Source organism: Spermophilus citellus (assembly GCF_964194105.1).
Source record: "Spermophilus citellus genome assembly, chromosome: 4".
Classification (NCBI taxonomy): Eukaryota; Metazoa; Chordata; class Mammalia; order Rodentia; family Sciuridae; genus Spermophilus; species Spermophilus citellus.
In genome coordinates, this window is record NC_138185.1 from 109664698 (window position 1) to 109681249 (window position 16552).

Below are 16552 nucleotides of genomic sequence, written 5' to 3' on the forward strand. Positions count from 1 at the left end.
GAGAAACAATCAAAATCAGGGCTGGGGGTGTACCACTTGCCTAGCATGTGTGAGGTACTGGGTTTGATCCTCAGCACCACATAAAAATAAGTAAATAAAATAAAGGTATCATGTCCGTATACAACTTAAATTTAAAAAAAGGCCTAAAAAATTCAGAAGAAAAATAATCAAAATCAATTGTTGGACATTGCAGCTGCCTATGACAGTAAATAACTATTGGGGTGAACAGTGGCCTAACCAAACAGCTTAAAAGGAAAAGCAGATAAATGAGATGTCCATAATGGCTTTGAAAAGTTCTGATATATTCCATAAAATTTAGTTGGTTATGTGCTTTATAGGGCTCTATACATGCCAGGGCTCTAAACATGCTCAGGAAAAACCAGGAAGTTCTTGATCTGTTACCTTGAGTTTCTGTGCAAATAGAAAATGAAGGCAAGGCAGAGTCGTAAACTGCTTACCTGAGTGTTGAAGGTATGCCTCAATACATATACATTGATCCTTGGCAAAGGCCACTGTTCACCCCAATAGTTATTGACTTAACGGTTTGAGGTATGTAAGAGTATTTCTGGTTAGTCATTGGCTGACCATTAAGCTCAGTGAGTGGAAACTTCTGTAGTCACATGTCAAACATCTTAAGGGGGAGGAAAAAAATAGAAACAATATCAACAGCAAACACTGGGGATAAAGGAAAATCTGATTCCTAGAGTTGCTCCATTATACAATTTAATACATCCAGTGTTTGACGTTTTTTGAGACATGCAAAGAAAAAAATGAAGCGTGATCCAATTCAGGATTTTTTTTTTTTTTTTTGGTGGTGCTGGCGATTGAACCCAGAGCCTTGTGCATGCAAGGTAAGCACTCTACCATCTGAGCTATATTCCTAGCCCGAAATATGATCCATACAGGAAAAAAGGAGTCAATAGAAACTGTCCCTTAGGAGAGTCAGATAAAACTTTAAGCTATTTTAAGTATGTTCAAAGACCTAAAGGGAACTGAGTACAAAGAACTTAAAAAAAAAGTCTCAATAAAGTTATTACTAAAGAGTTAGAAATTACATATATTGCAGATACATAGTGAAATATGAGAGACAGTATACATGCCTGTTTATATTTTATAACTCCTTTTTCCCTCCAATATGCTTTGGAAAAAAGTACAATCACTGAAATGAAAATTCACCAGAGGAGTTCAACAGTAGATTTGAACAGGTAGAAGGAAGAATCCATGAATTTAAAGACAGATCAGTTGAGATCCAGTTTAATGAACATGGGAAAAAAGAAGCAAAATGAACAAAACTGCAAAGTCCTTTTGGACACCATTAAGTATACCAACTTCGGGGAGTTCAGAAGGAAAGAAGAAAAAGGGATAGAAATAGTATTTGAAGATATCATAGTTATGAATTCCTCAAATTAATCCACAAATGCATGAAGCACCATGAACTATAAGAAGGTTAGATTTTTTTTATGCATCATAAATAATTAAACTCTCTAATATCTAGGAACATTTTGCAAGAGAGAAAAGTGACTTATGATGTACAAAGGATTCTCAAGAAGATTAACAAGTGGTTTTATCATTAGATACTATTGGAGGCAAGGGTAGCATTCAAAATTTGGAAAGAAAAAAAGACTGTTAATGAAGAATTATTATTCTTCAGCAAAACTGTCCTTCAAAATGATAGACATCCCCCCCAAAATAAATCCTAAATGACTTTGTTACTAGCAAACCTGCCCCATAGGAAATACCAAGTGAGTTATTGTGGTCCAAATGAAAGGACACTAGAGAAGTGTAAATTGGATACAAATGAAAAAATAAAGAGCAACATTTCAGGCAACTACAAAAAGAATAAATACATTTTTTTTTTACTTGTAACTTTTCTTCCCTTTAATCTTATTTAAAAGACAGTTGCATAAAGCAGTAATTTTCATTCTGTTGATGGACATACTGTTCTAAAAATATAACTTGTACTAGAAAACTGTAAAGGAGGAGGGAGAGAATGGAGAAAAAGGCTTTATATATTACTGAAATTAAGTTTTTTTTTTTTAATCCAGATAACTGCCTTGGAAACTACTGAGTAAAAACTAAAAATAATATTGTAAGAAAAATTTAAATGTACTTACTAGGAAACATCAGTTTAATATAAAGGAAAGCAATATTGAAATAAACAAAGGATGAAAAATATCTTAATATGTAGTGAATCAAAGGAGAAATCACAAACGAAATTGGAAAATACTTTGTTATGATGGGAGATTAAAAACAAACATGGTCCATCCTAATTCTTGCTGGTCAGTTTGTGGCCTGACAGGTTTTACTTATTGAACAGAGGACCCTAGAACAATAAGGAGCAATTTCAGTGGTATCCCAATACTCTACTTAAGATTCTTGGGGGTAAAGGGAGAGGAAACTAAATCCATTAAGCAGAAGGAAGGACAAAACAGATATGAAATAAATGAAGTAGAAATTACAAAATGATAATGAAAACAAATAAATTCTCTGAAAAGATAAGCAGAATGCAAAACCTTGAGCTGGAGTGACCATGAAATAAATAGAAAATTCACATTATTAAAAAAAATATATATATATATATGTGTGTGTGTGTGTGTGTGTGTGTGTGTGTGTATTTTAGTTGTAGATGGACACAATATCTTTATTTATTTGTTTATTTTTATGAGGTGCTGGGGATCAGACCCTGGGCTTCATGCATTCGAGGCAAGTGCTCTACCACTGAGCTACAACCTCAGACTGAAGATTCACATTATAATTTCAGTAATGAAGCTAACATTTCTGCTCATTTTTCAGAAGTAACAAAGGATTAGTTACATGAATGATTAATGGCAACAAATTAGAAACTAGTTGAAATGGAAAAATTCCTAGAAAGACAAAACCAACCAGTACTCTTCACAAGAAACAAAATTTGAATGAGTTTGGAACATAGGAGATTGAATTAGCAAATGTATAAACCAAAAACAAACAAATTTCCTACCAGAAAAAGCCAGGACAAGTGAATTCACTGATGAATTCTGTCAAATATTTGAAGAATTAACACTAGTTCTTCATAAATTGTTCCAAAAAGTAGAATATGAGGAAATACTTGCCATCTTATTCTAAGGCCAGTATCACCTGAATACCAAATAATACATCACAAGGAAATTATATTATAAAAAACATTCCTTATGAATAAGAGAATCCTTAACATAGTACTAGCAAGCTGAATCTAGCAATAGATAAAATTATATACTATAACCTAGTACAATTGTTTGAAGAATGAAAGGTAGGTTCAATTTAATGAAAATTAAATAATAATATAATAAGCCGTGTTAGTAGATTTAAAGACAAAAACCACATGGTTGCACTCTAAACACAGAAAAAAGTATTTGACAAAAGCCAACACATAATCATGATTAAAACAAAACAAAGCAAAACACTGGCGGGGTGGGGGTGGGGGGAACAACCAAAACCCCAAACACTGAACAAGTTAAGAATGGAAGGGAACATCCTCAACCTGATCAGGAAATCTATGAAAAACCCAAAGCTTTTATTAAATGGTGGAATGATGAGAAAAAAAGAGAGGATATCTGCCTCTTTTATTTAATTTTGTTCTGAAAAATCTTAGTTGGGCAATTAGGCAAAGAATAAGATATAAAAGACATCCAGAGTTTAAGGAAGGAGACTGTCTTGTTCACAGATAACATGATAATGTGTAGAATATGCTTGGAATACACATAGTATTAAAACTAATAAGTGAGGAGATAAGATTTCTGAGTACAAAAACAATATGCAAAATCAGTTGTATTTTTATATAATAGCAGTGAACAACCTGAAAATGATATTGGTTAGTGTATCATTTATATGATCAACATTCATAAATATATGTGGATAAAAGTTGTTAAGAGTTGGACAGTGAAAATTGGAAAACATTGAAAAAACTTAATAACGTAAATGGAAAGATAGTGTGTTTATGCATTGGAAGACATAGACCCCAACTTGAGCTATAGATTTACTATAGTCCATATCAAAACTTGAACTTCCTTTATGCAGAAATTGATAACTGATCCTCAAATTCATATGGAAAGGGATCTGGCAATGCAGGCATAAAATACTTGGAGATTTCGAACTTCTCAATTTGAATTAGGCAAGGCATTCTCCCATATGACACCAAAAGGAAGGACAAGCAACCAAAGGGAAAAAAATGGATGCATTGGACTTAATCAAATAAATTTTTTGTGTCTCAATACATCAAAAAGGTGAAATTACGTCCCACTTCTGATAAAGAACTTGTTTTTTTTTTTAAAGTGAAATTACAGCCCATTTCTGACTAAGAACTGGTATCTGGAATATATATTTAATTTGTACTGCTCAATTATAAGAAACTAATAACCTAATTAAAAATGAGAGAAAGATCTGAGATTACATTACTCAAAAGATAAGCAGATGTCTAATAAATAAACTAATAGATGATCAACATCATATGTCATCAGGGAAATGCATATAGATGCAAATAGAACCTGTATTGAGATAACACTTCACATCACTGGGATGGTAAAATAAAAAAGGTAATAACAATTTTTGGTGAGAATGTGGAGAAATTGGAAACCTTATATGTTACTGGTAGAAATGTAAAATGGCACAGCTGTTTTGTAAAATAGCCTGGCAATTCCTCAGAAAGTTAGATTTAAAATTGTATTTGACTCAATGATTTCTTCTCCAAAGTACACACCTCCCAAATGGAAGATGGATGTTCAAACAAAAAGGTGTAGTCATGTGTTCTTTTCAGCATTATTCATAATAGCCAACAGGTGGAAACAGTGCATGTCTATCAACTAATGAATTGCTAAACAAAAGTGGTATATCCATTCAATGGAATGATACTTGTCCATAAAAAGGAATGAAGTACTGGTACATGCTGAAAGCGGTATGCTTTGTGAAAGAAGTCAAACATAAAAAGGCCATATATTGTATGATTTTATTTGTGAGAATTATCCAGAATAGGCATATCTGTAGAGAGATTTAGTATTTTCCTAGTGCTGGTGTGGCACTAAGAGATTGAGGGTATGATAAGAGATAATGGGGTATCCTTTTGCAATGATCAAAGTATTATAAACTTGATTGAGGGTTGATGATTATATAGCTTTGAATTATAGTAAACAATGAATTGTACACTTTAAACTACATGTAGATTGTATGATATATGAATTATGTTTCAATAAAATTGTTACATACAAACCCACACACAAAAGAATGTTCAGTTGTGTCTTTATTCATGGCAACTCACAAATGTCCATCAGTGGAAGAATGGATAGTCAAATTATGATATATTCCTACCATGAACATTATTATTAAGGAATACAAGGGAACAGGCTGTTGAATGAGTCAAAAATATAATGAGAAAAAAGTTAGACATGAGGAAATACATCATTATATCATTTAGTTAGGCAAATTAGAGTCAGAGACATGGCCTCTAGTCTAACTGATACTGTGGAGCTGAAATTGAGACTTTGTTTCATGGTTCAGAAACCTCAAAGAACTTGAACTTTTCTGTTACTGAACAAGTAATTTAAAAAGTCTGTCTGGTGGCCTTGCATAGAGAAACAAAAGGAATCTTAGCTGTTACAGCTTATTAGATAAGGTTAAAAAAACTTTACTAATAATCAATGGCTTACTTCTGCACCATATGTAAGTATGGGGATCTGAATTTGCACTATATATTTGATACATAATCTCAAACTAAGAAATTATCCCAGTTAAGAATTAGTATAAGCAAATTCTAACTAAGCCTCTAGAGTTGATGAGACTTCTTAGAAAATAACCTTTACAAGTTGGGTGCTGTGATACATGCCTGTAATCCATGCAACTGGAGAGGCTGAGGCAGGAGTACTACAAATTCAACCTTAACAACTTAGCAAGCCCCTAAACAATGTAGTGAGACCCTGTCTCAAAAGAGAAAATAAAAAGGACTTGGGATGTGGCTCAGTGGTTAAGCACCCTTGAGTTCAGTTCCTGGAACTCCTCCCTCCCCCTAAACAAAAACCTTTCCTGAAAATATACTTATAAACCATCCTAGAACAATCATACCTCCTTAACAAGGAGTTGGTACACACAACAAACAAGAAGAATATATTAAAATATAGAAATAGTATTGTGGTCTGGAAGTATAATGTTTAAAATAAATGGAGGTCATTCAAAACCTAATTTAGGCATGTATTCAGACACAAAACAGTCATAGATAAACATGTACTCATATCCAAATGACACTGCCACACTGTATTCGATCAGATGGGAAATGGGAGTTCCGTGACTATTGAATGATTTTTGGAAACTCTATACTATAATTTAGTGAGCTCTTAATAAATAGCACACTTTAATGTCATAATCTTCTTGAATTATTTCTGACTAGCAGATTACCAAATTAGTTATGGAAGGGCAAGTTTGGTGATAACTTCTTAAAATTACAATTTGGACAGAGTATGAGTGGAGTTTAGCAGGTGTTTTTTCCTCAACTCGTCTACCTTAACAAAGTGCAGGCTAGTCTTTGAAAGCATACGTTCTCCAAGCAACCCATTAAGTGGGAATTACTGGTAGCAAAGGGAGTAGAGTATTTTTACCCAGGTTTCTTTTGGTTATGAAATGATGGTAAACTTGGTTGTAACTGTCTCCTTTTGAAACATTGAAAATTTACTGCTGTTGATTCTCACATTGGGCAAATGATATATAATGTTTTATCATTTATTTTTTGTTGTAGATATGAAACATTTGAACACATTTTGTTTTGAAAAAAAAAACCTGTTTCTGTGTGTACTATTATCCTGATTTATTATTTGTAATAAATTTAATTCCTTTGCTAAATGTAGATGCCTTTTCTTTGGATTTAGATATCCAATTTAGGGAATTACAGTGAGATTAAAAAATACTCTGCAAACCTCTTTGAATTACTTTTCCTCTGTTTAATCCATTAAATTCAAGCTTTTAATTTTGTGAATATTTCAATGAAATTGACATAGGTATATTGAAAATAGATTAGAAATCATAAACCTGAGTTTATTATTTTATATTACATTATAACTATATTCTTATAAGATATAAACATATGCTGTATTTAAGTTTTTATAGGTGTTCGAAATCTGGGATGATGAGACAAAAGTTGGTTAATCTTTAAAATGATTCTGTCTTGAGAACTATTTGTAGTTATTACTTTGTATCTAATTCCTAATTATACAATAAAGAGCACTAATGGAACTTTTACTTATTTGTGTTATGTAATTTACCCGCTTTTTAAGTTATGCACTTTTGCTTTTTAAAGGCAAGGCTATTTAAATTTGAACATTATGCCCTAACACTAGAAGTGATCTTTGAATAAATGGTGAATACTTCTCCCAAAGCCTGGAAACTCTTCTCTTTTAAATCCATTTATTGCTAATATTTACATCACTAGTCCCCCCTTTTATTGTTAGTGTGACTTACTGTTTAAATAGCTCTGATTTGAGGTTTTGGTCTTTATTTGGATGTGCTCTTTTCCCTTTCCTTTGGGTTGCTGATTTCTGCCTCACTTTCCTAAGAATTGGTGGTAATCTATAATTTCTCCAGCTTTATATTCAGATTTATAAATTCAAAAATCCTACTGGTTTTCCCTGCTCTGTGGTGCTTTTCTTCACACTTTAAATCACTGTACACTTGTTGGAATTTCTGCAAGTGTGGCTAATTGCAGGATTTGTGAAAGAATTGTTTCAATGTTTAGGAAATTGTTCTGGGTATATTTCTCTTTGTGGGTTTCATCAGTGTTGCCAACTATATGGTAATGATATTTCAGACCCAATAAAAGTGAGTCTATTTAAAAAATGTTTACTAATATACAAATTGTTTTTGATATGTCTCTAGAATTTTAGTTTAGAAATTTTTAGTGTGGTATTAACTCACAGTACTTTGAGTAGTAAAAAAAAAAAAAAAAGGACAGTTTGAATACCTGAAAAGAACCCTAATAATAATAGAAAAAAGTTACATAGATGATAAATGATAAAGCAAAATAAACCTTTATTTTTCTCGATTATTTGTTTGTAATTTCCACAAATTAACTGGAAAAATTCTTTACATTTAGCCTCTATTTTCAATACTTTTTTTTTTACACTTTTAAAATAGTTGGCAGCATTGTCCTTGATTCTCTATTGGTTTGGGCTTACTTAATTGTCTTTTTCTTTTCTCTGTTTTTTTTTCCCCCTTTTGCTTCCTAAGGACATGATGATACAGCGCCATGTGCGGTTTTGAAAAGTATGGATAGTTTTAGCTTTCTTCAACACCCAGTCCACCAGAGGAGCTTAGAGATTCTGCAGAGGTGCAAGGAAGAGAAGTACAGTAAGGCTGCAAATCCTGATAAACTCTGTGTTGTCACATAGCCATTTGGAAATGGAAACCAAGAGCATTCTACACCAGGTGGAACATAGTTTGCACAGGCAACATGACTTCCATAATCTTTTGAGCAGTCTCAGGATAGTTCCCGAGACTTCATTGTTTTGCTGGAAGTGCTGAGATACCTGTTCACTTAGTGATTCAAAGTGCCAAGATACCTGTTTTCTTTCTTTCTTTCTTTTTTTTTTTTTAAAGAATTTTAATATTTATTTTCTTAGTTTTTGGCGGACACAACATCTTTGTTGAGATACCTGTTTTCTTAACTTGGTGATTGTCCTATTTGCCAGTGATTATTGAGTTAATTATACTTGGTCACAGTTACTGAATTGGTTTTCATTTTTGTCTTTTAAGTAGTTGAGTGATGGGTAAAAATAAACAATGCTTTTTTTTTTAACCTTCCTTATTTAAAAAAAATAATCCTTATTGGGATATCACTGAAGTAAAATACCCTGCATGAAAGAACACAATTTGGTAAGTCTTAACACATACAGGCAATCATCAAATTATCACCATAATCTTGATGGCCAACATTTCCAAGTTCCTTAAACTCCTTTCTGAATCTAGCTCATTTTTATGCTTCCTTATGCTTGATTTCCAAGATATCAATGCTGGTAAATTTGTTTAGGTCCATTGAGGACCTCCAATCAGACCTTCTTTTATCTGATTTAGAGCATTACCACACTGATGTTTCAGCATAAGGAAGATTAACAGAACCATGGGATATGTTCTTTTTGTTTGCTTTTTATAAAACTGGTGTAAAAGATGCGCTTTGTCCCCATTTCCTCTTTTGCTTTTTATTTGGTATACTCATTGTGAATGATAATTGGTTATTTTGCTTGTTGTGAGATTATAGTTATTAGTCTGTTGCTATTGTGAGAACAAATGGATCCTTCAGAATACTCAAAACCTACCTCAGTAATTTGTGTATAGTGGACTGAATTTACTTACATAATTGTTTCTGAACTTTATTATAATTTGCTACAGGGTTAGTTTGCTAATTTCAGTTTTCTGATTGAAATTCCCTTGAAATATTAGTATCATCTGGTGTCAGCAAAGGAAGAATATAAGTAGAGCTCCTAAAAGCACATGTTACGAGTACCTTTTTTTCAGTTTCTCTTACATGTACTGAATTGGTGTAAGAAAATGTGTAATGTATTATTAGAAAGCAATATGAAAAATATTTTCCCATTTTAGAAAGAACAAAGGTAAGTATTTCATTTAAAAAAGATGTGTTTAAAAATTATTCATAATTATTGCTCTTGTTTCTAAAAGGTATACAAATGTTCTCATTCCAGTTTTCTGTCTTGCTATTCTAAATCTTTGAATACATGGGACATTGTTTAAAACAGTCTACAGATCTTTGTGGTGGAGCTTAGATTAATTCTTTTTTAAGTAGTTTCAAATAATTTATTTGCTGTGGTTTTTCATGACTCAGCTTGACAACTGAGGCCTTTCCATATTCTCATTTACTAGAGTATATTCTAATATACTAGGCTAGGAAGGCATCAGCTTCCAGTAGGCTACCTAAAGAAATTATGCATTTGTATGTGTTTACATGCAAATTTATCCACTGTAGTATTAGGCAATAATTGCAATTTTAGTATATAAAATCATAAATTCAAGTTTGGATGATTGCTCTTTAAAAAAAGAGTAGGGGACTACCAGCTTTAAAAAATTGTGAATTGGTAAAGCAAGTGAACCCTCCCACAGGGAACAGTGATAAAACCTGGAAAAAAATTTAGCCAACTATTTGAAAGTATTGGAAAAACATCAAAAGGAGGCAGAAAGCAAAGACTTTCTTCTTTAAAGTACATAAAACAATAGATAAAAATTGTCAATCTGTAGCTTTTTGCACAAAGGGTTCCCTAACTCTCACAGCTCTTGAAACAGGGGACCACAACTATATTGGTTTGAGATGAAGACTATCAGCTGGAAATTTAGGAGGACAGTAGATTATAACTCTTCCCACAGTAGATTATAACTCTTTTAACATCTCAGGAGTAGAAAGCATCTTGTTCATTTTATAAAAGATATGTATGAAAATCTTGTAGAAAACTTTTCCCCTAATTTTAAGAGTATAGCCAGGGACATCTGCTTTTGCTACTCAGAACATTCTATTGAAGGTCATCAGCAGAGCAATAAGGCAACAAAAAGAAATAAAAGGTATAGAAGTTAAAAGAGAGGGAGTGGACAATATGAGCATTAATATAGAAAACCAAGAAGTCTAAAAATGGTCTTAGAATTAAAAAAGATGCCAGGTAAATAGTAAGGCAAATTAAATTGTAATATTATAGCTGTGCACACTAGGAAAATGGTACTTATAAATTCCATTTGCCATGTATCTCAGCCAACTTCTAGATATAACAACTAGATATACTTCTAGATATAGTTCCTTTCCCATTTTACAAGAGTTGTTTTGTGTCACAGAAAGCAGAAGGCAAAAGTGATAATATGTCACAAGGTTAAATCATAAGACTTACCCATCTTGGGTACTTCTTTACTTGCTTTCACATTGGTGTCTCAGAGAAGTTGCCATTTGTGACCTGTCCTATTGAGAGTCCCAGTGAAGCCTCAACCAACAGGTAGTAAGAATATGAAGCTTGTTATTAACTATGCAAATGACTTTAGAAGCAGATTCTTCAGCCTCATTTCAATTTTTAGATGACTACAGCCTTGCTTCACAGCTTGAATACAAGTTCATAATTAGATCTTGAGAACCACTCAGCTAAGCAACTCCTCCTGAATTGTTACTTCTTTAGAAACTCTGAGATAATAGCTGTTGTTTTAAATTGTTGGGGTTTGCAGTAATTAATATGCAGTGGATAACTAATACAACATATACAAACATGAGGTAATTATTGATAAATTTAACAAATATGTGTAAGTCTTAAATATCCCTGAGAGCATTTAAAAAATACAACAAAGACAGTTGTAGTTTTGTATTATGAGATACCATTTTTTTCTCATATCATCTATAAATTAAATATAATCCCAGTGAATATCACAGCAAGTGTTTGGTAAAAATTCATAAGCTGAATTGTAGACCACTTGGAATGACCAGAATAATTCCAAAGAAGTAGTCTGTAGAACTTAACACTATATAATTTCAAGACTAAAATGGTTATTATATTGTTATCTTGGTGTAAGGATCAGGTGATCAGTGAATAAAATAGAGTACAGAAATGGATCAACACATATGGTCAGATTTCCACAAAGGTGCTGAGATAATTCAGTGGGATAAAGGATAGTCTTTCAAACAAATGGTAATGAAAAACTATATCCATATGTTATAAGAGAACTTTGACTTTTACTGTCTAACACACATAAAAATTAAATGGCTCAGAAAGTTCTTTATAAGACCAAAACTTTTAAATTTGTAGAAGAAAACCTGAGAGGAAATCTTTGTAGTCTTGGGACAGGCAAGGATTTCTTGGATTGGGCATACAAACATGAACTGTAGAAGGTAAATGTTACTAAATTAGAGCTCACTGAATTGAAAACTTCTGCTTTCCAAGTAATGGTAAGAGGGGGGTGAATGTCACACCACAGCCTGAGAAATGATATTTGTAATAGTTTGTAGTTCTAATATCTGATAATAGACTTGCAAAAAACCTCTTGCAATAATAAAAAATAAATTTAAAATGGTCATAAGATTTGAACATAAAAGAAGATATATATGTGGTATATAGGTTTGTGAAAGATGTCCAACTTAGTCTTCAGGGATTTTCAAATTATAATCACAATAAAGCTCTGTTATTTACCTGAGAAAAATTAAAACATGTTTATAAAAACTTTCATAGATGCATCTTTAAAATGATGTTCTGCTTACACAGAAGATGACATACTTTTTGTTTTTTTATTCCGTTTATATGAAATTCTAGATAGTACAAACTGATCTGTGTGGATGACAGGTCAGCTACTGAATTGGTGGGGTTAGGGATCGGGCGTGTGAGAGATTGTCCAAGAAAGGGCATTAGGAATCTCTTAGGGGTTGATGGAGATGTTCTGCATCTTCTGTTGTTGGTGGTTATATAGTGAATGCATTTGTCAAAACTTATACAATTGTATACATAAAATGAATATATTTTACTGTATTAAAGGCTTTACCTCAATAGAAAAGCATTTAATTGTATGCCATGAACCCTGATATAAATTAGAGAATTTTTTTTATGAAAGTAAGAATATGCAATTTATATAAAAGGTAGAAGATCAGAATTTGTTTCAAATTGGTAGATAGAAACAAGTTCAGGAAATGCTGATGTATATTTTGGTGACAACTCCAGGGAAGGCAGGAAATTATATTTTGCTTAAATTAGTAAATGATGGATATTTATCGAGTTTAGGAAATTACAATAAACCAAATGTATGCTTTAAAGACAACAATGATAATAGCAAAAATAAGAATTTATATTCTTTAACATAAGAAATCTCTCAAAAGAAAATCAAGATGGGGAAAATGAGTGAATAAATGGAAGACATGAAGTAAAATGCTAGAAACAAATACTGTTATTCAAATGCTTTTTTTTTTTTTTTTAATGAAGTACAGGGAATTGAACCCAGGGCCTTGCAAATGCTGGGTAAGCACTTTAACTACTGAGCTATATACCCCTATTCCTTGTTACTCAAAATTAACAGAAATGACAAATTCACTAGTTAAACTCCCGAGATGAATTTTTTCAGTAGGTTAAATTTTATTTACATGATATAAAGTACTTTCAGTGATGATGTTTAAAGATACTTAAATATGATTACATGACCTGTGTAACTCTGTCATGTACAACCAGATAAATGAGAAGTTATACTCCATTTATGTATGATGTGTCAAAATGCATTCTTCTGTCATGTATTACTAATTAGAAACAATAAAAAATAAAGATATGATATGTAACATGAAAATGAAAGTATGGACAAAGAGATAACAGACAGATATGAACTATAGCAATAAATGAGGCTATATAATAATCGGAACAAATCTTCACTGAAGTAACTTGTAAAATTATTTACTTGAGAAAGAGAAATTGAATCCACTATATAAGTTTTGAGACTAAATCAAGAAATTGGTAAATATGTGTGTACATCTAAATGAGTAATACTTTATGAAACTTAATAATAGTTATGCTTAATTTGCTTGATTAATATGAAGATAACATGGTGAAAGTAAGTTTTGGGTAATAATAACATCCCTAACAAGAAGGGGATGATGAGAATTAACCATTTGAATGTTTCTGTACTCTTCAGGAAAAGAAGATATAATTAATTTAATTAAGAATTCATGAGAAGGGGGGATAAGAAGGGCAGCAGAATAAAATAGACACTAGTATTGCTGTATGTATATACGTGGCCTTATAACCAATGTGATTCTGCAACCTGTACACTTGGAAAAATGAGAAATTATATCCCATGTGATTCAAATGTATGATATGTCAAGATCATTGTATTGTCATGAGCAACTAATAAAAAATATTTTCAATATAATAAGTTACATAAAGTGTTTGGAAATAAGTGTTATTAAAATAAAAGCATAAAGCAAAAGAAATAAAAAAGAACTCATGAGTATGTATATGCAACTTTCAAAATAAAAAATCAGAATAAAGAAAATAATTCAGTTAGAAATTTGGGTAAAATCATGCAATAATTAGGGTAAATACAAAGCTTAAATAAGATGGTACAAAATATGTTAGGTGTATTAATAATACTAGTAAATTAAAATGAACTGACTTTAACAGTTTCAAACTAAGAACTTGATCAAAATTTAGCTGTAGAATTGTTACAGATTTAAAATATGAATACAAAGAGATTAAACATATTGGAGAAAAATTACATAAGAATATTTATTCCTGTTTTCTGGTATGTGCATTTTCCTACCTCATTTAGATGGCCACTGTTAAGATTTATTACTATAAATTAATTTTGCCTTTTCTAAAAATTTTATATAATTGGGATTATATAGTATGGATTCTTTCTTGTTATGATTTGGTTTATCCAGCATAATGATTTACATATTCATCCATGTTTTTTCATGTAACAATATATGTACTTGTGTTTCATTCTATGTGTATTATGTACATTTGCATATGTAACATTGTGTTTATCATTTATTACTTGGTGAATTCAAGAGTTGTATACTGTTAAAGCTGTTGTGAGGGATCCTGCTATATATATTTTTGTGAATATGAAAAATACATATTTTTCATATTCATAAAAATACATTTTCATTTCTAAGTTAATATTTGTGACTGGAGATATTGTTTCACAAAGTACACATTTGTGACATCATTAAGGAACTGTCCAAGTATTGATTGGCACTTTAAAGATACTGTTTCATTATTTTTGTGGTCTTTATTTGTGATGATTAAGTCAGATATTCTCCTATAGTCATTGCCTCAGTTTTTAGCAGTTTAGATTAGATATCCCTAGTTGGCTTATATTATATTTGTCTAGTTTGGGATTTGCTGTGCCTCTTGGTTCTATGCTTTATTGTTTTTCATTAAATTCAGAAAAATCTGACTAATTTGTTTATTTTTTTTTTCAGTTGCAGTTTCTCCCTGTTGTTTCTTCAATAACATGTTAGAATATTTGGTATCTCAATGATTGTTCAGACTCTGTTATTTTTCTTTTATTTTATTCTTTGTGTTCTTTACATTGGATGATTTGTTTTATTTCAATTTCATTGTGCCAATTTTGATCTATTCTTAGATGCGTAGAATGAAGGTTTTGTTTCCATAAAAATTATTTTTCAGTTTCAGAATATGCATTTCGTTCTTTTGAAGACCATTTTCTCTTTTTAATCCTTGAATATAATTATGTTAGCTATTTTAATTTTTTTTTTTTTTTTTTTGTGTGTGTGTGTGTGTGGCTAATTCCAGCAATCGGAGATCTTGGGACTTGATGCTTTTGGAATGAAGTTAGAGAGTAGAATACTCTGGTCTTTATTTTTAAATCTGAGTTAATAGTCTGAAGTGTTTAGTATATTATTCCTTATGTTTCTTATGTGTTTAAAATATTTAATAATAGATATAAAAATTGTTACATAGAGGGATATAAGGAAGTTAAAGAATATTCAAGAAAGAAACACTCGGATGTTTTTGAAGGAGGAGAAAATTCCTTGTGAGCACACTTTATAGTAAAGAAGAATTTAAGAATATGAATTCAATAAAGAAAGTGGTAGCACAAATTGAAAAGTATAAAATGTCATGAGTGTGTAATTCCAGCAAGTAGCTTGGGAGGTTGAGGCCAGCCTGGGCAACTTCATGAGTTGATCTCAAAATTTAAAAATTGAAATATAAAGGTCTGGGGATGTAGTTTGATAGTAGAGTGCTGTGGGTTAATTTCCCAGGACAGCAGACAAAGAAATGCCAGAATGATATTGAAAATAGATTTTTGAGTCATAAAACAGCACTTGTCTGAGTTCAGGAAATAGAGGAAGCAACTGAAAATTGAATTACTGATATCGAGGAACGACACAAGATGATATGCTTCAATAATAAGAAAAGAATGAATATAAAGGATAGAAAATTATAATCTTTGATAGGGATAATTAATGTTTATGAAGTAGGAACTGAACAAATAGAACAAAAAATGCATTCATGTAAGATGCTATTCAAAGTAATGTTAGGATCAACTTGTTCATTTCTGCAGAAATAGCAAGAATTTTAATAATAGATTAGATTTATCAGTAGATCAATTTGGGGGGCATTGCCATCTTAAAAAAAATATATATATATGATTTTTTTTGTGATGCTGGGGATTGAACCCAGGGGTTTATTCATGCAAGGCAAGCAGTCTACCAACTGAGCTATATCCCCAACCCCAAAATATCATGTTTTCTAGTTCACAAGCATAGGTAGAATTGTATCTACTTAGAATTTGAATGCATTTTTTTGTTCAAATAAAAATAGTAGCTGTTCAAAGTACTGGTTTGTTGATCACAGAGCACCTTATAGTCTTAATACCAAATTTTGAATGGCCATGTATCTTCAATTACCTTGGATATCTACACTTAGGAGTACAATGGCTGGGTCATGTGGTAGTTCAGTGTTTTATTTTTGATGAACTGTTAAACTGCTTTCCAGCGTAAGTATGTTGTTTCACACTCAGCAGTGTATGAACGTTCTGGTTTCTCTACGTCATTGAAATTCCTTATTTCTCTTTTTTGATTCTA

General features: G+C 31.6%; 1 protein-coding gene across 4 annotated transcripts in view; it reads left to right on the forward strand.

The window, feature by feature from the left end:
- Positions 1-16552, forward strand: part of MYO9A (myosin IXA) — a 266957-nt gene that overhangs the window by 133876 nt on the left and 116529 nt on the right. For all 4 annotated transcript variants that reach the window (XM_081290716.1, XM_081290714.1, XM_081290715.1 and 1 more), the window contains exon 15: positions 8218-8337. In XM_081290716.1, coding sequence (XP_081146842.1) covers positions 8218-8337 — 120 coding nt within the window. The remainder of the gene's footprint in view (positions 1-8217; positions 8338-16552) is intronic.